General features: G+C 34.9%; 1 protein-coding gene across 12 annotated transcripts in view; it reads right to left on the bottom strand.

Annotated features, from left to right (window-relative positions):
* Window positions 1-10,060: 10,060 nt before the first annotated feature.
* Window positions 10,061-24,278, bottom strand: part of NAV3 (neuron navigator 3) — a 924,032-nt gene continuing 909,814 nt past the window's right edge. For all 12 annotated transcript variants that reach the window (XM_024256848.3, XM_063712200.1, XM_024256849.3 and 9 more), the window contains 5 exons: window positions 24,196-24,267; window positions 23,293-23,489; window positions 22,245-22,363; window positions 17,951-18,154; window positions 10,061-12,671 (listed from right to left, as the gene is read on the bottom strand). In XM_024256848.3, coding sequence (XP_024112616.2) covers window positions 12,552-12,671; window positions 17,951-18,154; window positions 22,245-22,363; window positions 23,293-23,489; window positions 24,196-24,267 — 712 coding nt within the window. In that variant the 3' untranslated portion in view covers window positions 10,061-12,551. The remainder of the gene's footprint in view (window positions 12,672-17,950; window positions 18,155-22,244; window positions 22,364-23,292; window positions 23,490-24,195; window positions 24,268-24,278) is intronic.

The following is a 24,278-nucleotide window of genomic DNA, read 5'->3' as shown; positions in this document are numbered from 1 at the left end:
CAGTCTGAAATAAATTTTGATTGAATTCCTTTGATTAAATGGATACATTTTGATTGAAATGAAAATAAAGTTCACAAAGCAATGATGGGTAAAAACATAAAATGGTCAAATGTGTAAGAGCATTAAGGGAGACAATTTGTTTTGGGAATATTTTTTGTATTTGGTTATTTGAGGTAATCTAGGTAAATCAAGTAAAAGGAAATTTTTTTTATCATTTTTTCCTAAAAATAATTCCAGTGTAATTGTTTCTTTAAAACTCTTTGTATGCCTCCATAAATCTGCCTCATTTATTCTTGGGGATGTTTCTTTAAAATATATGGCAAATATTTGCATTCCCAAAGGTCGCCTAGCTTGAGTCGCATGTAGTAAAAGTAGTACAAGTTCAGAAATTCCATAAGATATTCTTTCTTTTTTAGTAAACAAACTTCAAAAGATTATTTCTAGGGAATACATTTATTCTCATTTCCTTGCCCCAGTAATATTCTTCAACCAAAGCGGTTCTTAAATATCAAAACAATTAATCAGTAAGTACTGTCTCTTGCAGCTCTCACAAGACTCTTCATATATTCAACATCATAAATTGAACATCTATTTTGTTGAGGTCACTGTGTTATAAAGAGAATGCTAAGAACAAAGAAGGCCAAAAAGATAAGATGGCTATTTAGCTTTAAGTAGCTTACTATCTCCTTCTCTTTTAAAACTTGTCTATTATAGTTAAGAAGTGGATATGTATTGGCTTTATTAAAGATGCTACTGAGATTTCCTAGCCACCCTTTCCCTTCCACCAACCACACACACAAACACCAATTCGAAGAAGGCAGTTGAACCCACTCAGATGCAGGTGAAGCTGAAGGTTGGCAAGTTTTCCATCTCCTCCATAGCTGGAGAAACCTGCCCAGGGATGCTGACTACATAAAAACTGGTAAGCTGGATTACCATTCTGCCCTCCATGGCAGATACGTGTGACCACTTGCATGCCTTATCATTCACATAAGTCATTCCTCCTGCTCTGGGAGAGTTTAAGGAGTAGGACTTCAAGAGCAGACTAGGGCCCTAGAGAAAATCTGGGGAAAATATGATTAATGTTCTTTACATGCAATTTTTACAAACATAACATTTTTGGGCCCTGGGTCCTACATATTCACCCCTCCTTTCCAGAATCCCAGGCCCTGTTATTTGTACAGTCCCCTTGCTTTGGCACTAGAGAGGGACAGAAAATCCCTCCATGGTTCTTTCCTGATGAAATTTCTATTTCCTATGGCCCAGAGCCAAAATGTTTCTCTTTCGTGAATACTTATTTGGTCTTTAAAAATCAACCATTTATCTATTCAATGAAATTTAAAATAATGTATGTTCAGTAAATCAAACAAATACCTTATCTTTAGAGGCTACAGATGATTATTAAAATCTGGAAATCCCAAAGCTTATGTCAAAATATAACTAACCCTGCTTTATTTTTTGGAATTTTCCTATTAACTTCCTATATATACTAAATAATGCATGCATTTAACTTTGATTGCACAGTGTATTTATGCTGGGATTCCAGACAACTTTTCTTCACTTTACATGCCATGTTCTATTTGAAGAATAATATAAGGTTATTTAATAGATACTTTTGTGTATTTTCTGGAAGTTGGTTACAATATTTAGTACTATACCTCTATGGTCTTATTAACATTATGACATGCTAGAAGTTACAATTGCTTAACCACAGTCTTTCATGTTTTTGCTTTTAAAATTAATACTTGGACTGATTTCCTAAAAAAGGAATTACTTGTGGCATTTTCCTATGATTATTTTCAAACTTATTTTCCATTCTTGCCTTACTGATGTTGTTGAGATCTGCAACTTGACCTTTTTTTGAAATTAATAGTCACACAGTAACTGTAGGTCTGATTCTAACAGTATCAATATTTGCTTGGCTGGAGAAATGTTTTCATCTGTTTGCACATGATCTATTTTCTAGCTCTCTTGAGGTCTTGCATATCTTTTGCAATTCACTGTGAGAGAAGGAAATTTCCAGAGCAGACTGCAAATCCATGGTGTCCTGCAGGATTAATGTGGGAGTCCGCCCTCATGTAGTTGGTACACCAGCTGGTCACCCAGAAACTTTCCTCCACTATTGTTCTACGCTAATGGCATATAAACATTTTATTTTCAAGTTGGCAATGTAGATAGCATTAGTACCAATTATAATGTTATTTGATGAGATAATTATTTTACTTAAATCCTAATGCAACTGTGTATTGGGGATATTAATAATTTCAAATTTCCAAGTGTGCCCCTAGTATGAGAGACATCTCTTCCTCATGCTAGTTCCTAAAACTCTCAGTTGATGCTGAAAAAAAAGCAAACAGCTAAAGGGCACACCATAAGAAAAAAAAGGCTAATTACTGTGTTGCATTCACAGAGGGATTACTTACAGCCTGTTCTCTATCGTCAGCCCCAAAGCTTCTGCAGATGAGCAAAATTTCTAGTAGCAGATATTAAAGAAAATGTATATTGTTGAGGAAATATGGTGTTTTTGATTTGGGAAATAAATAGCCACTAAATTTTAATATGTAAGGAAAAGAACTTTAATATATAAGAAAAAACATTACATTTTAGAAGTACCTTTATAAGTTCGGGGGTTCTTAGGAAATCATATTAGCAATTAGAATGTTGTTTGGTGAACAGGGGATGGGGACAAAAGCAGCTGATAGCCCTGTGTGTTGTTTTATCCAGATGAGGAAAAGTACTCCTTTAATCTGTTTCTTATTTCTCTTATTCAGTCTGCATGTCCATTTTGAGTGTATATGTAGATTTTTCTCTCTTGTACTGCTTTTTTAAAGCATTGTCTATTTATATTTACTGATAAGTCTGCAGTGGTGATCTGATCTTGTTCTGGGAGTCATTATTGTATTTCAAATTTCTTTGGGTAGTTGTGCTTTATACTGTTCCTTTCGTTTTTTAATCCAGAGAAGAGAATCATCTTCTATCTTACAAAAGAATATTTGAGAAGGGTCTTTTTAATCCAAATGTAGAATAGGTAGGTGCTATGGACCAACTTTTTGTGTCCCCACAGAATTGATATGTTGAAATCCTAACCCCACACTATGATGGTATTGACAGGTGGGGCCTTTGGTAGGTGATTAGGTGTTGAGGGTAGAGTCCTCATGGATGGGACGGGTGCCTTTACAAGGGAGATCCCAGCGAGCTCTCTTATCCCTTCACTCATGTGAGAGTACAGCTAGAGGACAGCTCTCCATGAGGAAACGGGCCCTCAACAGACGCTAAATCTGCCAGAGCCTTGGTCATGGACTTGCCAGCCTCCAAAACTGAGAGAAATACATTTCTGTTGTTTATAACCCCCACAGTTTATGTTGTTTTGTTACAGCAACCCAACTAGACTAAGACAGTAGGAAACTTTCATCCTGGGATTACAGAGCAAGAATATCACATATATAAAATTTTGAGCTTTTCTGGAGAATGGGTGGACATATTTATTATGGAGTCCATGTATTTTTACCTAATAATTGAAGTTAAGCGAAAATGTTACAAAAGACAGACCAAGGTGATCTTTACCAAAGCTCGAGAATAAAGAAGGGTAACAGAATCCCTGCAATAGTTACAATGAACTACTGGAAGCCAGCACTGGGTATGAAGGGAAATGTGTCTGTATTCGGTAAGTTGAAAAACTTCCAACTCAAAGCCTCAGGTTAGCACTTCCAGCTGGGAAGATGCTCGATAAGTGATCGAGAAAGCTGCTTACCAAGTGTGGCTAGCGCTATGCTATTTAGTAGCAATCACTGGGCATATGTGGATAATTAGCATTTGATGAGTATATCAATTTAGGAATACAATCCTCAGCCTTATTTCATAGTAATTACCTGTTTACATTTAAAACTGATAATTTATTTTAAGTGTATTTGGAACAACCAAAGCATGCCAATCTATCAACTGTAAATATTTTCAATTCTAAATACAGATCAAATTGTTCTGATGAAAATTTAGCATATGAATTCACATTACGTATAAGTGTAAAATACATGCTACATTTTGAAGTTTTAGCACAAAAAAAGGAAAAGAGCAGTATGTAAAATATTTAAAGGATCTTATTTAAAAGTATTTTAGCTTGATTTTATGTTGAAATGCTAATTTTTTAATATATTTAAGTAAAAAAAATTATAATTAATTTTACCTCCTTCTTTTTACTTTTATCAATGTGGCTACTGGAAAATTTAAAATTGCATTTTAGCCAGGCATGCTGATGCATGCCTTTGGTCTCAGGTACTCCTACTCAGCAAGAGGCTTGCTCGAGCCCAGGAGTTCGAGATTATAGCGAACTCTGACTGAACCACTGCACTCCAGCCTGCACAACAGAGTGAGACCCTGGCTTTAAAAAATAAAATGAGTTGCATATGTAGCACCCATATTTCTACTGGAAGTGCTGCTCTAGTCTAAAATCATAAAGCCTCATGATTGGGGAATAGTTCAGGTGAATTTCCCTCCCTTGAGAAACCACTAATATCGGAAAAGACTCTTCTCTAGCTTTTATGTGGTAGCCAAACTGGAGACTTTATCTCCAACCACCATGCACCTGACTCTAGCTCTTCATAGTGCTGGCTTTCAGCCTCAGAATTTCCACCAAAACCTGGCTTCTGTGTAGCATTGCTTCATCACTGAGTCCCTAGCCCCACCAGTAAGAGGCTGAAGAGAATCTCTAGGCCTACATTCTGCCACAACCGGAGGAAGGGCTGAACCAGGAATGTAAGTAGCTTACCAGGAAAGATTTTTGCCTGGGAAGTAGGGTTCCCCTGCCCCCTCAAAGAGTTGCTAATGTTAGGCAAATGGCCACTCTACCACAAACAGCCTATCAGGGAGTTTGCTCCAGCTTCTACACCGTGAACATCACCCTGCAAAACCCGCTTACATACTCAGCTGCCTCTGCACAGCATATCAAGTTAGATCAAACTAGACTGAACACAACTGTACTCAAGTGTTTTTGGTTGGGCTATTACCAGATACCTAGAGTTTTTACTCTCTCCCGGAATATCTGATAGATACATATTATTTGTATCACAAACAATGTATAGAACCACTCCAGTGGCATTGGGCGAATTTTAATATCTGTCATCATCTTAGGGTATAAAATCTACAAGAACACAGATAGTGGATCAGGTGATTTTTCTGGGAGAAATCACAAAACAACTAGGATACAGATTTTTCTGACTCTTAATTCAATGGTTTTCCCCTTATATTATATTCCTTTACAAATGTTGTGTTAAAAGTGCACAAATATATTAGGCAAATTGACAAATAATGAGTAAAAGAACTATGAAGATTTTCACCATATTCTTCAGGTTCTATTCTCAGTCTTTACTTGGTCAAGGTCTCTCTTGTGGGGGATAATCCCAAAGTGAAATTCACATCCTCATTTCTCATTTCTGTGCCAAAGATTCCTATTTTGATTTTTCCAGCCGCCACCTGTCCTCTAGGCTCTAGCATTACATTTCTACTGCTTGGTGTATTTTCTTTGTTCCCCCAGAAAACCCCACACATTTAAATTGCACCATATATAACTAAGGCATCTTTAAAAAAAAACTTGAAAAGCTGAAAGAAAAAGAAAACTTGATAGAGTATGGAGCACATTATATCTAAAGGGGGAAAAAAATTCCCAAGCATGAGGCAGTGCTTTAAATAACACTAGTCCTCAAGTTATCTGCTTCTTCCCTGGTCACCAGTCAGCATTCGAATTACTAATCTGGTTTCCCAGGAAGCTCCACACCTGTAAAAGTCATTCTTCTCAAATTTAATGCATTTGCTTAACATATGCTAAATTCAGTTGCTGTCTCCATGTTCAGAAATATTTTTATTCCACAATATTATATGCAATAAATATATATATTAATAATTAAATATATCTATATATCTGGAATATAATTCCATGTATATGTATATATATGCATATATGTATATATGTATATACACACATATATACACACACACACATATATGTGTGTATATATATATACACACATACATATGTGTGTGTGTGTATATATATATACACACATTTAATTTTTTTTCTGGAAAAGCAAATAACATAGATTTTTGACCTCGTCTGAGGGATCAGAAAGGTTTGTCTAAGGAAACGACATTTGAGACTGTATAAAGGTCTTGGGGTAAGAGAAAGGAAATGACTGTTAAAGAAATATTGTACCAAACCTGGTCTAGAACAAAACATTATTTATCTCTTGATGTAGTTTGTAATCTCCTTCACTGAATAAATTTGAATTGTGATAAAACATTTGGGAATTTTAAATAATTATTTAATTATGAGATAATATTTGTCACAAGGAAGGAACTAGTCACACACTCACCTACCCGGCGGTCAAGAGTTTGGTGATGTTTACATTTTCTTTTCTATTTTGTCTAATTTTCCTTTTCCATAGATGTCTCTATTTTAAGAGAAACTTTTAAATTGGCCTCCTAGAGACTTTTTACCATCCTGCAAGACTATAACAAAACTTTGACATATGGTCATAGCTACATTGTCTGGAAAGTTATAAAGTTATTGTTGCTATTGTTTCAACAATTACTTCTAGGTTCTACAATTAGGCTAATGTACCAAAATGGGGGTGGTGGACATGGTGATAAAGGAAGCCGAGGGATAAGCAAGATTCAGTTTAAGTACGTAATTGTTGTCCTTTGGTATTTGAGTCTTATTTTTAAAACCAAAATACAAAAGAGATGAGAGAGATGATCACATTTATATTTTGTAAAGATCAGTCTTTCTATATCAGCATTAATAGAAATATCAAGCAAGCCACAAATATGAGCAACATATTTAATTTTTAAATTTTTCAGTAGTAGCCACATTAAAAAAGTAAAAACTAGGTCAGGTGCAATGGCTCATGCCTGTAATCCTAGTACTTTAGGGAGCCAAGGCGGGAGCATCTGTTGAGCCCAGGAGTTTGAGACCAGCCTGGGTAACATAGTGAGACCTTGTGTCTACAAAGAATATTTTTAAAAAATTAACCAACTGTGGTGGCATGTGCCTGTAGTCCCAGCTACTTAGAGGGGCTGAGGTGGGAGGATTGCTTGAGACTGGGAGGTCGAGGATGCAATGAACTGTGATCATGACACTGCGCTCCAGCCTGGGTTACAGAGTGAGACTGTGTCTCAAAAAATAAAAATAAAAATAAAAAATAAAAAGAATCAGATGAATTAATTTTAATATTATAGTTTATATAGCCTAATATATTGGAAATATTACTACTCTTAACATGTAATCAGTGTAAAAAGTATTTACTCTGTTATCAAGTTCAACTCTACCATGCCATTCTGGAATATTAAGGACAAGTGTTAAAAATTTAAATGATGGAGAAAGGTTTATTTAATATTAGTTTTTTTTTTTTTTTTTTTACAATTTCATGGAAAACTCTTGGAGAACTTTCATTTTTCTCTAATAAAATTCTAGTTTAGAATGTGCTCTGTTTAATTTCTATGAATAGGTTTTCTTATTGATGAGTTCCTGGGTAATTGAGAGATAATGTATACTTTATGTAGAGAAGAGATCCTCTTAGTGATTACTTATCCAAATCATATTCACTGAATTAAAAATTATAGTGAATTCACTAATGCAATATTTTACCTATTAATTGGTGTCCCTCCCAAAAACAGAAAACAAAATAAAAACATAATCCAAGCTTTTTTTGTTTGTTTGAGATGGAGTCTCACTCTCTCACCCAGGCTGGAGTGCAGTGGCACGATCTCGGCTCACTGCCATCTCTGCCTCCTGAGTTCAAGCAATTCTCCTGCCTCAGCCTCCTGAGTAGCTGGGATTACAGGCACATGCCGCCACGCCCAGCTAATTGCTAATTTTTGTACTTTTAGTAGAGACAGGGTTTCACCATGTTGGTCAGGTTGAACTCTTGACCTCGTGACCCACCCACCTCGGCCTTCCAAAGTACTGAGATTACAGATGTGAGCCACCGCGCCTGGCCTGAAGCTTCCTTTTAAACATCTTCACTGATCAAAGAAATAGAAATAGACATTTTTAAGGTGGCCTATTATTTATAAAAATAATATTTTTCTTTTTTTAATGTGAAAAATCCAAAGCCTGAAATAAAGATAGTACTTGAATTTCTCCAAATGTAAACAAAATTCACTGGTATCATTGATTCTATCAGTATCTAAAAATATATCCTGTACAACTATTCAGTGGACTATTCACGGGGCTTTTTACAGTCAACCTCATAGTAGAGAACTTAGGTATTCATCAAAGGAAGAAGTGAGAGGAACAAAGACTCAATTTTACTAATTGTTTTTTTGAGACGGAGTCTCACTCTGTTGCCATGCTGGAGTGCAGTGGCGCGGTCTTGGTTCACTGCAACCTCTGCCTCCTAGGTTCAAGTGATTCTCCTGCCTCAGCCTCCCAAGTAGCTGGGATTACAGGCACGCACCACCACGCCCGGCTAACTTTTATATTTTTAGTAGAGATGGGGTTTCACCATGTTGGCCAGGCTGGTCTTGAACTCCTGATCCACCTGCCTTGGCCTCCCAAAGTGCTGGGATTACAGGACTGAGCTACCGCGCCCGGCCAATTTTACTAACTGTTAAATCCTTTAGGACCATAGCCTGTGCCTCAATGGCTCTGATTCCTAGGAAAATTGCCTGGCACATATTAGGTATAATAACAGCTAACACTTAGGTAACATTTAAGCCAGGACAGAATCTTTTCTGAGTATTTTACATATTTAAAAATATTCATTATTCAAAACAATCTTATGAGTAGATAGACACTATAATAATCTCATTTTATAGATAAGTAAATTGAATCCTGAGACTATTATATTACTGATATTATTCATTTATAGTAATGGCAGTGTTAATATAGAAGCTGTTATTGAAAGTTTCTTGAGTGATAACTATTATTCTGATTACAGATCTAAACTCAATCCTCTCCACAGCCCTATGAATAAGTACTATTTCTATGCCCATTTTATAAATGAGGAAATTGAGTTAAAATATGTATTCTTTCAAAACCTTAAAATAAATTTATTTACACCTTATTCTCAAGAATGTTTGAAAATAAAATAACAAATATTTCTTACTATTTTGTTACTTAATTGTTGTTAAAGCAGTTACAATTTATGGAGGGTTAGGCACCGTTTAAGGAATTTCCATGTAATAACCCATTTGATCTTCAGAGTAGTCTGTGAGAGGTGGATACTATTATTATCATCACTTTATGGGTGGGGAAAATGAGGCACATAGAGTTTGAGTAAATTGGCCAAGGTCACACAAAGAATGACAATGTTGGGATTTATACTTAGGCAGCCTGAAATTGCATTTAGCAGAATTGTACTGAAGTTTTGGCTAAATTCAATGTTTGTCTGAATAAGATAAATTGTGGAAATTTCCTTCTCCCAATTGAGTGAAGGAACAAATGCACTGATTATAAACTATTATGGATGATTGGTCTATTTTAACTAATACCTTTCTTTTTTGCTCTATAACTATTCTAATTCGGAAGTTTTCCTGCTTTTAGAATTAAAATCCTACTTATACCATCACAAATATACATTCCAATTACTGAGGTTAAAGAGCTTTCCAAGATACTTAAAAAAAATTATAATTTTAAAACAGGTTCTTTTTTCTTTTTATAATCTTCTCTATTAAAATAAACTACCACCCAAAGAATTAGTTTGCTTTAAAATAATCTTTAGAGCTAAACGTTCAAAAGAGGATTTAATGGAATAAAAACAAAGAAACATTTATTGAGTTAATTTAACTCAGTGAATCTCAACATTTTATTGTATATTCTTATTTTATCATCGGCTATTTAGGAAAACTATTCAGAGTTTTCTAAAATATTCACTAAATAACTATCATCGAAAAAGATAAACTGATTACCTTTATTTACTTGAAAGCTGAAGCCCTTTTTATGTTTATAAAATAGAAATTTGCATACAGTCCTATTGATGGCATATTAATAGTGCAAGCAACATTTTAAAGCTTGACACTTCTTGATGCAAAATTATTCATTTTTTCCATACATAGAAATCACACCATGTTGTCAATAAATAATTCCACTTTAATGGCAAAGTAATAATTTAGACAGATACAGGGTACACATTTGCAAAAAAATATATGCAAGCTGGTTTACAAGCTAGAGGAACAATAAACCAATAGAAAATACATCATCCAGTTAAGTCCATTGACACCAAGTACTTATTGTTGGGGCTTTACAAAGACTACAAAACTTTTCAGATGATTTATTTCACTGTTTCTGCCTATTTACATGATATGTTACATCAAAATGTACAAAATATAAAATGTATACAGACAAATGTTTCACAAACTAGTTTAAGTTGTAAACTAGGTGGACCTACTGGGATGTATTGCAGGAAATTCTGTTTATGCTCATGTTTGGACTGTGTTTCTCAAAATGGCAGGGAAAGATTAGCAATTTTCTTAGATCACATATTATACAAGGGCAACTAGTCACTCATCCAGCTACATATATTGATGTTTCACAACAGATTTGATCCATGTTTGAGGCTTCAAAGTCAGGGTGACAATTCTATGTGCATAAATTCAGTTCAGATTTCCCTTAGGGCAATAGCACCGTGTAAGGACCTATATTGACTTTGTGACACTCTGAAAACTGCACAGATGTTTCGTGGTGGTGTTGTTGTTCTATAGCAACTGACCCATTGGTGGTCACAGAGAGTAGCACCAATTACACGTCCTAAAAGTAACACATTTTCACACACTCATAGAAGAAGTCTATACCATGGCCTAGCCCTTGGGTTTCATAAACTTAAAACCTGTCCTTTGTGTGTGGTGGTAACTTCTCCAATGACTGATCAGTTTTCATGCACTCTCTTTAAAGCCTGCCATGACAGATGTACTTTCAGACAGTTTTACTTATCCAAAAATATATTGGCTTCATGTACAGTTTTGAAGCATGCTCACTCTAGCACTGATAGCTCCTGCATAGTCATAACAACTGTAAATACAGGACAAACACACCAGATAATACAGCTTTGAGGATTTGCATTCTGTATTTGTTTGCAATGTACAGGAAATCTCAGCAAGTGAAACACCTCAACACCAACAGGATAAAATACAATTTTGTTTGTGTTTGTTTCAATTTGTGCAAGTTTTAAAAATTATTTACAATACCTACCCAGTAGACTGTGCAAATCTAACCTTCTTTTACAGTATAAACGCTTCCTCTTCCACAGTGACCTTACCGCTTCAGTGTTCTTTAATGCTGAATTTCTCATGTACAACAATAGCAATCAAAACAACATGCGTCAAAACTAATTAAAAAAACAAAAACAATAGGGAAGGAAAGCCAAATAGTTGTGCTCATGCTGCATCTAGTGCTTCCAGCCCTGCTGGATAATAATTCAAAATCTCCTGCCTTATGAAACTCTTTCACTTAGAACTGGATGGAATTTCGCCACATGTCTTAGGTTTTAAGTGACGGTCAAAGAGCATTTCTGGGTTATTTTAATATTTTGGAGGATAGGCAAAGCGATCTATTCACAAGGCTAAAAATACTGATCTTTCTCCTATCCATTTCTTCAAAAAAAAAAAAAGAGAAAGATATATAGAGATGAGGCTACTGTGTTAACTGGTGTTGCTTGGTTGTAAATGAAAAGACAGTGGAAATTACCAATGGTTTAGGATTTAAACCAACTGTTAAACTGTCATAGAAATCTGTTTTAAGGCAGTGAGACAGCACCATAGGAAATGTTCCTTCTTTCACTGAAAAGGCTCAAACAAATAAAGCCCTAAAAAAGCCTTTTATCAGTGTTGACTAATAATTGGTATAAAACTCTTGTTAAGGGAGTGGGCAGGTGGTTTAAAAAGACCACTGTGGTAAAAACAACCTTATAAAACCAGTGACTCATATACTAAAAAGTTGGTGGAGCACATCATGAGAACATGGCAGTTAGAATTAAATTGGCACTTCTCCAGTTTGCCACAGTAGTGTTTTTCTGGTGGTTGCACAATTCCATTTGTGCTTATGGAGGACTGGCCTCTTGGATTTGTTCTGGAATGGGGTGAGCGCACAACACAAACACTACTGAAGCCCTGTGACCAGCACTGTGTGGCACAAAGGAGGCTGGACGGATCAGAAAGATGGACCCTGCCTGGGGAGAACAGCCCCTCAGAGGAAACAAAAGGAAGGGACAAAAAATGGTCTGCATTGTAAACTTTTAAAGAGGAAACAAAGAAAGTCCAGTTTGGCTATGCCATGTGCAATCTATTCAGTTGCCCTGTCATTAGGGTCCTTTCCAGTTGAGTAATGAAGCCTTCTATTACTCCACAGATATAAAAAATGCTTAGAAATAAACTAAAGTTAAGCTTCCATTGCAATTTAGCATCTTGGCGGTTCAGACTTAGTTCTGCTGCCTCCTTGGAGACCACAACTCTGGGTCAGGGCCCTTGACAGGGTGCTTTTATACTGGCAGTGGTTTAGTGAAAATACCTTTCTCTTGAAACATTTTTTTAAAAGCAAAGTCTTTTCCGCTAACTTTTTTCACCCTCTAGAGGGTAGATTCAAGAGATGAATCCAAAATGTCTTCATGGTGGCTGGTGCTTTCGCTGTCACAGCTTTGTGTGCTCGAGTAATTGGCTGCTTCTTGGAGTTTCATTAGCATATTCATCTGAAGAAAGAAAAAAGACATCGATGTAGGCGATGATGCATTGAGTAAGCCAGCCCATAAAAAACAAGGCCCTGAGCCACACCGAAGAGCTATCTTATCCCATCCAAGTGACACGGGAAAATAATTTTAGATTTTTACTCGCTGCCCCTGGCTTCTACGCTGTTTCTCCCAAACATGACTACAACACCAAACCATAAGGACAAAATAGGGCCTCTAGATAACTCTTTTATTTGGGGTTGTGAATGAATACTGCTCCAGCAGGGACACTAGAAAGGAAACTGTATCACAGCTGGACATCTGGGTTCGTTGCTGGAAAGTACGCCAAGCTTCCCAGCTTTTTGGCTGGGAGAAGCAGAAAGCATTGAATGGCAACTGAAAGTTGTGAATGTTCATACACACACAGACGCACACAGAGGCACACACGCACCGTCCCTTGAGAGAAGGAGGGGATGGAGAGGAATGAAGCCAGCTGCTGCACGCAAGCACACCATCTGCTGTTTAGGAGCTGACCCCGGGAGGAGGTGACTGAATGAAGCAGACCATGAGTGTTTGAAGAGGGAGAAGGAAAGAATTACTGTCAAGTTTGTGTTGTTGAATTTCTGGCTAAAATATGATTGATATATCACTGAAAACAAAAACCATCATCTGGAACAATAGCGGCTGTCTCAAGTTTCCCAGCCTTATAGGAGAATGGTAATGTTTGTTTTAGTAAAAGGGACATATGCATGAAAGCACCTGGGGAGAAAGGCAGCTAGCATTTCCATGTATTATAAAATAAAGAGCAGTCACATTGCTTGAATTTTGATAGATCTGGAGCTCCACTGTTAGAGATGGACTTTTTTTTTTTTTCCGGAAAAAAAGACTGTTTAAAGGCAAATTGTGAATAAGTGGTTCAATGATTTTAGAAAGCACAGAAAAATTGGCACATGTCTTTATGAGGGTAGTGGACTTGTTTTCATATCAAGGGTTTTGATAAATTGTAACCATTTTTATATTACCTAATGCATACTAATTTTATTATTCTATAATCAAAAGGTTTTTTTTTTTTCCAACTTACAGAAATAGAAAGGAGAAATCTAAAATACGATTCCTTGGTCATATGTTAAGCTATGCATGCTTGTGTGCTCAGTACAAAAAGTGTGCTTGATAAATGCTTGTGAAATAAATGATAAACTGGTAATCACCAATTTCAGCAAGAATTCCTTTCTGACAAAGAGACTACAGTTACAGCACAATTTGAAGTCATTTAATAGTCTCAGGAAAATATGTTTTAACCTAATTTTCAATCTGACTCTCTTAATTTATTAAATAAGCTACATAAGGTTATGAAATAAAAGTAGTTGGTGATAACTTTTTAAACCCAGTACGCCAAAAAGTCAAATGTCTCCTTCAACATAGTTTTTTTCTCTCCCACTCTCCTCTCTCTTTCTCTCTCACCCACACTCCCACCTTCCTACTTTCATGTCCATTCATATTCCTTCTCCCATTTCTTTTATCAATCTGTCACTCATTAGCAGCTGCCTGTATGTTCAAGCATTTGGGTGAAACTGATCTGTAAAATAAAACTGAGTTTTGAGCACCCTAGTGATTTAGTAAGAGTAGAAATGATAAATGATATCTTTTAAAAAAGATACAGTTGTATCTTAGGCACAAATGTTTGAAATCACTTGAATGCTGGATGTTGTAAAAGTTTCACTGTGTAATAGTATTGTTATTAAAGTCTTAATTTTTTAAAATGGTGTCATATAGTAAATATGTTCCATTGTAATACATTCCACATCTCAGATTCATAATAAATGTATACGTGGGATTTACTTTGCCTTTGCCTAGTATTATTTTGTGCATTCAAATCAAGGGCGTTTACAAGAGAAGATTATGTATGATTTAGTCATTATCGTGATACATCACAATTCTCCAAAAAGTATTAATATTTTTCCTCTCTTCTTCCCCACTTCTTCCCCACACTCACTGCTATGGTTTGCATGTGATATATCACTTCCGAAACTCTTGTCGAAATTTTATCCCCATTGTGGCAGTGTTGGGATATGAGTCCTAGTGGGAGGTGTTGAATCATGGGGGTGGATTCCTCATGAACAGATTAATGACATTCTGGTTACGGGTCAGTGAGTTCTCACTCTGGAGGGAATAGATTAGTTCATGTGCGAGAGCAGGTAATTAAAGAGACTTGCTTCTTCTCTCACTACGTGACCTCTCTGCACACTCCCACTCCTCTTCCACTTTCCACCCTAAGTTCATGCAGCATGAGGCTCTCACCAGATGCAGCTGCCCAATCCTAGACTTTTCAACCACCAGAACGATGAGCCAAATAAATCTCTTTTCTTTACAAATTGCCCAGCCTCAAATAGTCTGTTATAGCAACACTAAATGGAATAGGACATCTATAGTCATAAATTTAATGTTTATCATTTCTAACACCTTGATCAAGTCCTTATCGTCACTGGTACTTTCAAATCTGCTAAGTTTCCAGGTTCCATCCTATCTCCTTCAATCTGTCCTCTCTCTACTCTGTTATTAAAGTGATCTTTAGAAACTGCAGATCTAACTAGGTAAATCATGGCTCAAACACTTTGATGGTTCTCCACTGTCTCTGTGATAACGTTTTAACTTCCTGCAATGATAAAAAAAGGCTTAGCATGATCTAGCAATTGTATACTTCCATAGTTTTAATTCCTACCACCAACTGGTGTATAGTTCCCTAAACTCATTTCTATTATATTGTCCTCTAATGTTTCACATTCTATTTCTTTAATTTTGGATGTTCTCCCTGCAACCATATGGTGAACTCCTATTAATCATTCAAGATCCAGCTCAAGTATCTCCTCTGTAAAGCTTTATTCTAACTGCTTCCTCAATGAACTCACAGTTTTACCTAATATGTGCCTCTATTATGTTACTGCAGTTCATATAGGTAGAAGTCTCTCTTCACTACTGGATTTTAAGCTTCTTGAGATCAGAAATGATACTGTAGTTATCTCCTGATCACCAGGTCTTAGCATTAAGGACATACTTATTAACATTATCTTTGTAGTTAATGGTGAATACATGTTGTATTTTTAACATAATGTGAGATATACCAAAAACTTGCATCCTCATTCAGATTCAAAAAGTCTCTCTCCTCTCTTCTTCCCTGTTTCTTCTCCATACTCATTGCTATGGGGATTTCTGACACTAAATAGTGGATGTTTCTTGACACTAAATAGTGGATATTTTGTAGGATTTCTGATTTAGAATGGACTGAAAATATATGTCGGCTTCATGCTAGTAATTACAAAAATATACAGAAATAAAAACAGATAGATCGTCACCAGTCTGACCAACATAGAGAAAGCCTGTCTCTATTAAAAATACAAAATTAGCCAGGCATGGTGGTGCATGACTGTAATCCCAGATACTCTGGAGGCTGAGGCAGGAGAATTGCTTGAATTCGGGAGGCGGAGGTTGTGGTGAGCCGAGATCGTGCCATTGCCCTATAGCCTGGGCAACGAGAATGAAACTCCGTCTCAAAAAAAAAAAAAAGAAAGAAAGAAAGAAAGAAAGAGAAGAAAGTAAGAAAGAAGGAAAAACAGATAGAAATATTTATTTTTTTAAAACCAGAGAAAGCCTGCCAAATATTTAGTTTTAGACGATGTCTTTTACCATTTAGCATGTAAGACCTCATAACTCCCTGTTTCTTAAGATGTTTAATAGAGCAGCAGCTTAGGAACCAGGAAATTTTTTACCCCATTTCTCATGCCAGAATGGAAAACCTTGAATTTGTTTCCTCTACTAGAAGACAAGTGCATTCAGAACCAGGAAAAAAAGTGCTTTATGGGGTGAGCTGACCTGGACTATGAGAATTGGGAAAGTTGTGGGCATTTCCTAAGGGTTTCATACTCTGCAGACTAAAACTGAGAACAAATCTTATAAACACCTCTCCTTATAAAACAGATATATTATATAAAAACTGCAGAGGTAGGACTGGAATTTTTGAGGAATTCAGATTAAATAATCCATACTCATATTCTAAAGCTTATATTTACTCTGTTAATCATTCTATCAGCAATTATTTAGTATATGCTCACAATTATGCTGGATCCAAACCAATTTCATCACCACTGTTGATTCCTAACTATGGATCATCTAAAAGGCCAGGTACCATGTTATAAAAATATAAGTCTGGGCTCTTAAGGAATATATCACCTAGATCAGAAATCAGCAGGAAATCCCTGGAATCTAAGTAGGTCTATGTATATACTTCAGTGATTTTATGAAACTCTTAAAATTGTATGCCAAATTTTCAGTGTGTATGCATTTTGCTGGGGAAAGGATCTTGAAAGTTTATCAGATTTTCCACAAGAAACTCCCAAAATGTTCAGCTGAGATGATGATGAGGATGTGTGTGTGTCAAGGTTGTTGGTGTAAGGGTATTCCTTAAAATATCAAGTAATTTTATATCCTTAGGTATAGTCAGAGGTTATGATTTTTAATTATTTATGTTTTGTGTTTGTTCAATTTAAGCAACATAATGAATTTTTATTTCAGTATCTTTTCTTTCTGTATTGGTTGTAAAAGTCCAATAAGCTCTATACTTATAGAATGGTGAGTTAATAACACTTCACATTTGATACCAATATATTGAAAGTAATCTGTAAAAATAAAAATAGATATATAAAAAGTGTTTTCTCCTAATAATACTACATACTTAATATTTTCAGAATATTCATACGTTGGAGTTTTACAGACTTTTATTTCAATTATTCCACTATTTTAGAAAGTAAATAAACCATAACTTCCATTTGACTTCCAAGTCAGTTTACCCTTCGCTACAGTAGGCAAGAGAAGACCCATTCTATAAAATTAGTCAGATTAGTTGATATAGGCAAAATATTTTTTAGTTCTCCATGAGTACATTATACCATAATTTTTCATTTTTCTATTTAAGAAAAAAATTGAGTTGTCTCTTAAATGCCTATTGAATAGAGTCATAATATAGAAAATTATATTTATTTAATTATATACACAATTTAATGCATAATAAGAGAAAAAATATAGTCTAGGAGTTTGTTCTCATTGTAGCATTTCTTGATTTCTTTTTAAGCATACAAGTTTGGTTTTCACTTTAAGATTTTCATCCATGGAAAGCAGGCCAAAGATAATAGGGTTAAAACTGTTCCAAATATTGCTTAGGATACAAATGTCTTTGCTAGAAATAACTAAGTATTAATGACTATACACTGTAGTCAAGATTACATAGGAAGAAACGAACATCTGATTCTTACCAGGGGATCTCCTTCTGTGTCAGTTTGTGGAATGTGCTTTGAGGTTGTGGCTTCCTTAGTGGATGTGCAGCTTTCATACCCAACATCTTCTGGTCGCAGCTGAAGTAAGGCTGGGCTCTCCTGAGGCAGAGACGCTGAGCTCCATGGATATGAGTCAAGCACCCACTTTGAAGGATCTTCCCATGGTGTGCGTTTCCCATACATCTAAAAGTTGACCACGCATTTAGCATATATAAAACGCATTTCTATTCAGCAAAAAAGGGGACTACTAGTTGGATGTGATTTTTTGACATATTGAGTTCTTAAGGGACTTTCAAGAGAACTAAGTATCTGTATACAGTTTTCCAGATTTAAAACATGTATCTGTCTACATAGCTCACTTTAAACTTGAAGGCTAGACAAAATAAAGCTGAATATTTGGAATAGATGTCAACCTTTGGGGGAGAATATACGGGAGGTTTATTATAAATAAACATAGAAATGACTGCCCACATTTACTTTTACTAGTAATTTGACAAGCCAAGAGAAAACTAAAGGTTGAAAAATAAAAGCTTCAATTATGGAAGATTTAAAAATATATGCTTGATGTTAAGTAGAGTTCTCTACTAAAGTGTATCTTGGAAAGATGGAAATAAATAAAAGTAACTTATTTTTTCTGCCTAATTCACTGTACTCAAACTGTCTTTTAGAGTAAGAAAACTTTCTCTGATAACAACTTTCCTGTGATCAAATTGCTCTTTAATCCCATTGCTTTCTGTAAAAACTCTTTTTAGATGTTTGTGTTTCAGGCCACTAGTAAAAGAGGATAAAAAATAGGAAACTGAATTATCAACTTTGCAAGAACCCTTATTGTGCAATTTGCCCAATAAGGAAGAGCTGATATAGCCTGCTTAAAGCACTGGCAGTGGAACAGAAGAATCAGATAAATCCAAGAGATGTTAAACATTTTTAAGCTGCAAGCAAAGCTGAACCCAAACTAGGAAAGGCACCCTGAAGAGAAAAATGAGACATTGTAAAAAAAAAAAAAAGTATAATATTACAAGGGCACAGAAAAAAGTGAAAATTAAGAGAAGGGGGCAGTAACATAGGGACACTTATTCCTTAAATTACTTTCCCTCCCCATTTGACTTGCTTTACCAAGGACAATCCTGGTTAGCAGGTGCCTATTTGGTCTCAGATGACATACTTTGGTTTGTTGTGAGATGGCTGTTTTGTATAGTTTGTTTTGGTTCAGTAAAGACAAAAGGGAAAATGGTGGACATTAACACGATAAAAACTTCATGGACTGCCTTAGAGTTTTCTTTTGAGTTTCTTCTGGAGAAGTTGGACTTACCTAAAACAAAAGGGAGTCTAGGTACTGATATCTGTGCATTTCCTTAGGAGATGATAACAGAGGTAACAATCATTATACTTTTTAAACAAATAGTTATCTTGTTTTAGAGCAAAAGTTTCCTCTCAGTTATAAACTTACTTTATAGATGTAATATATACCATGCTACACAACTTAAACCAATTGAAGAAAAACATGTATAATTCTTGGAAAGCTTAATTATGTTTATTCGTTTGTTTTAATGTAAGTCTAGAATCAATTAATTCTAGGTTTTTAAAGAACCATCTAGGACAGCAAAATTGGAAGAGACCAATGAAAAGTTAAATGGGCCAAACACTATATTTCCGAGTGAAACACATATTGTAGAAAAATAATTGAACAATGAGAAATCTAAATATTCAGAATGAGATGAATTGATTGCTGACTTTTTAAGAAACAATCCACCAGAATAAAAATCAAAATCCATTGTATCACCAACATCTTTTCCAACTAGAACATCTGGCAGAGTGCATTCCCCATAAGGTTTTGCACCAAAAAAATCAGCCTTCATCTGAAGAGATTATTTTATTACTCTAAACTTAAGAGTGTCATTTTTGCTACCAGGCTTTGTTTCTCCACTTCTTTCTCCAATCCAAGATCCTTTGTTGCCAGTAGATCCATGGGAATGGATCATGACAGATACGATTCCTTTGCTTCTTGCTCCCCTAGAAATATTTTCAGCTGATAGACTTTTCTGGCCCAGCATAGTCTTCAATAGCAATGAAAACTGTCTACCCACAAAAGGATTTTCCAATTTTTCCCTTCCCATGTGCTGGATTCCCCTCCCCCAACAAGCCCTAAATCACAGTTGATTCATCTTTCACACTAACCTACTACTAAACAACCTGAAGCATAGCAAGAAATGAGACATTTTTATCCCTCTTCAAAAATAATTTTGAAATATCTCTCAGTTTTAGTTTCAGAAACTAATCCTTAAGTGATTATACTTTTGCCCAAATGGAAACTTTATAGAATTATAATTCTCCAAATAATGTTCTATAAATAATATTAATTTAAATATGAAAAAAGAACCCATGCACTTTTTGAAATAAGACCTAAGGATGCTAAGCATTTTAGCTATTATAATTTCAAGGTTTTTACAAAGATTCCTTTGCTTTCTATTAGTAAGCAAATATTAAATGAGGAGAAATTTATTTATAAATACTTAGATAATGGTTTATTAAAACCAAAACCATAGCTGGAGAACAAATAATGTATCCAAATATTAACTTCAAAATTATGAGTTCTAAAATTTTCATAAAATGATTTTTTTGGTATAAATAATCAACATTGAAAGATCCAATGTATATCTTATAGTAGTTTTAGAAGAATTCTGAAACACAATATGTTATACTTGAAAAATAAAAACATTTGTATAAGCTTTTATTTTATTGGAGGCACTTGCTTGGGGTAGATTGGCTCATACCCTTAAAAGTGTTAAATTTGATTATTTAAATCTAGAGTAGAACCAATCAATAGCATTATTTAGGATCTTTATCTCTGAGGCTTCAGAGTATCCTCATAAAATTCATCATGTTCATCAGAACTATCTGATCTGTTCATCTGATAGTTCATCAGAACTATCATTTTAGTTCCAAATACTTCCATGCCATTCAATAGATAAAGAGAGCATGATAGTAAAAGGGAGTAAAAGAGGGAAAAATAAATGGACAATTTTTTTAGATAGTAAAATAAAGACAACACAGTATTGTAGATGATCGAGTGTGAAAAATATAAACTATATCTTAATTCTAGTAGTAGTTGTAAAAACCAGAAATAGAGATGTCTTGGCTGAGTTATTGAAAAGGAGATGAGATTCTTCCTCAATAAATTGGGTGATTATGTTACACAAATTTTAAAGAGTTTTATAATTCTAGAATTTCAAATCAAACTTAAGGAAATAGCAATACTTATGGAAAAATGACATGTATTTTGTTGGAGAAATAGGGATTTCTTTTAGTGATACATTTTCATTTTTTAGTTAGGAAAAAACAGAAGGGCCTTGGTTGCAGGGCCTCAAGATAGAAGGCACATGAGAGGAAGAGCAAAGATGCTGTGAAACCAATCTGTCATAGATCAAAAGACCAACTGACTCTCTTAGAATTTAGAGTACTCCCTCCAAAATAGTAAAGGATCCTGCAAGTGACATTAAAGGGCTTCCAACAATGAAGTATACTAAAAACAGGAAACTTACAAGCAAAAGCTACTTGTCAAAAATTATGTGAAAAAAAGGAAAAAACAATTTCAGCCTGAGCAACCTAGCAAGACCATGGCTCTAAAATAATAACAATAAAAATAACTGAGTGTGGTGGTGTGTGCCTATACTCCCACCTACTTGGAAAGCCTCATCACTGGAGCCCAAAAGTTCAAGGCTGCAGTGAGACATGGTTGTACCACTGTGCACTAGCCTGAGTGACAGAGTGAGACCCTGTCTCAAAAAAAAAAAAAAGAAGAAGAAACAAAGAAAGAGAGAGAAAGAGGGAAAGTGGGGAGGGGGAGAGGGAGGGAGGGAGGAAGGAAGGAAGAAAGGAAGGAAGGAAGGAAGGAGAAAGAAAAGAAGAAAAAGATAAAGGAAATTATGTGACAAGAATATAAATGGTCAAGTCTCATGTAAACATGGCTGTGTCATAAGATGTAGAACTGTGCAATTAATTAGCTATCTAATAAAAACAATCTGTAAACATCCATGACAACCATTTGGACTTAAATGTATAGTTGTTGAAATAACTGTGCCTTTTCTTTCTCTTACAAATTTGTTCTCAGAACAGGCAAAATATTACAAACTATTTGCTCTTGAAAACTTTATTGCTCTATTTATATAGTTCATGCCTTTAGTTTTCTGCATAAATACTGAGATTTTTTTTGCTTTTAAAATAATTTTTTTTGCTTTTTTTAAAAAATAGCAATGAAAATTGAATACTATACCTGAAGACCCTCTCTCACTGCCTCCAGAATATAAGGTACTAAAGAATAGTTCCAGAGATCCATGAACCATACTCTAGAACCTTCTACATCCATGGGGCAAGGAAGGAATAGTCGGGGACCTGAGAAGAAACAAATAACAAAATATTTTAAGAGTTATATTTAATAATCTAAACACATATCTAGACACCATTTTGGAATATAATATATTTCTTTCAAAATTCCTAGAAAATTGTATTATTGGCCAGCTTGATTATTATTAAAGCATGTTTACTGAAGACCCAATATCCTAGCCTCTTCTATCTTTTTACAATAAATATTAATCTAGGGCACAATATACTAGTTAGGAGAAATGATAAAAGTCATAATGCAGTTATCCTGTTTCATTTTACAAGCAACAAAGCTGTGCTGAAATGAATTGCCAAATATAAAACACGTCATTATTTGCAGAATTGGGACCTGGCATGAGTGTTCTGGTCCCAGTGTAGAATTCTTCTTCCTAATCTAAACTGTGTTGACAGTGAGTACATTTTTATGATGCATAACAATGTGAAAGAGACTTCTGTACATGCAATTAAAGAAGGAATAAAAATGTAAATATCTTTATGCAAACTAAAAGAGAAATAAACAGTTTTGTCTTCATGAAAAACACAAAACCCTTAAATTATCTACAAAGCATCGAAATTATCTCTAACTAAAATCTTTCCTCACAACTTTATTTGACATGAGCTATTTAGCCAAATTTGTTTTTAGCATAAAAAGTATCCCAAATCGATACTATTCATTTCCAGTGGTTATCTGATTTTTAGATATTTGTCCATATTGAACTTATCTGATCTTGGTAATATTTTAGTAAAACATAACTGTCAGAAAAAATGGATTTAATTGGAGATACAAAGAAGAACGCAAACTTTCAGAAGGGAAAAAAATAAATCTTTGGAAGCTTGAATTAGCATTAGCTTTGCTTGTTATTTTCTACCATCCAATCTGGCCATCTTTACCAAGCACTGTTAGTTCCTGGAAAATGGCATATTATAATTTTGGAACTCACCAATGGTAACATCAGAAGAACTGTGTGTTTCCAAAAAACTGTTGAGATGATGCCACATCTTAGGAATCCAATCTATAATTTTGACTAGGTCATTATTGCGAATGTTCCTTTCAATTTCTATCTCTATGAGTTTTCTTCGAAGATACCTGCCTAAAAAGCCTTTCACTGGTTCTGTATGATTTGCACATAATACCCACCTACAAAAAGAAAAAAATATTAGACATTTTTATATAAATTAAATTTTACATTCACAGTGATTCTTTATCATTATTATTTATTTTATTTATTTATTCATTATTACTTTCTATTGGAAAGTAATAATGGGAACATTATTACTTTCTATTGGAAAGTAATAATGTTCCCATTTCAATTGGTGGCCACCTTTTAATGATCAAAGGTGTTAGGAGGTCTACTAGGATGAGAGCTATAATGTAGCTAACTCTACTTTTTGAGCTAAAAAGAAGCTCATATGCGTCAGAAGTGAGTGGGAGTCTAAATGCTGATCACTCTTCTGTAGGAGAATCACAAATCCTGAAATAGCAACTCACTTCACATTTCTCACACTTAGAAGGAATATGCTCTACTTTAACCAGGGACATAGTGAACAGAAAAAAACATTTACTTCACTTTTCTTTTTTATTTCCTTTTTTTTTTTTTTTTTTTTTGTTTAAAGAAACACATCTGATTACAGGTTGAAGATCACGAAACGTTCGCTTGAGAAAGAGTGGCAGAAGTGAGAATTATTTTCACACCACAGGTCATCTCTGGCAAGATTTGTCAAAGTACAAATGGAAAAACAACCCACAAAAACAAACAGAAACAATGCCAACCCCCTCCCCTGCCCCCCCAACACACAACAACAAAAAAAAAACAAAAAAACCTTCAACTTCAACTTAACTTTACCTGAAATTGTGATGCAGCTCTAGATTTGGTGATGAAGAAACTCCCTGATTCATTGTTCCAATAATATATGGACTAGAAAAAAA

The sequence above is a fragment of the Pongo abelii genome, chromosome 10 (assembly GCF_028885655.2).
Source record: "Pongo abelii isolate AG06213 chromosome 10, NHGRI_mPonAbe1-v2.0_pri, whole genome shotgun sequence".
Classification (NCBI taxonomy): Eukaryota; Metazoa; Chordata; class Mammalia; order Primates; family Hominidae; genus Pongo; species Pongo abelii.
This window is presented reverse-complemented; position numbering and strand designations above follow the sequence as displayed.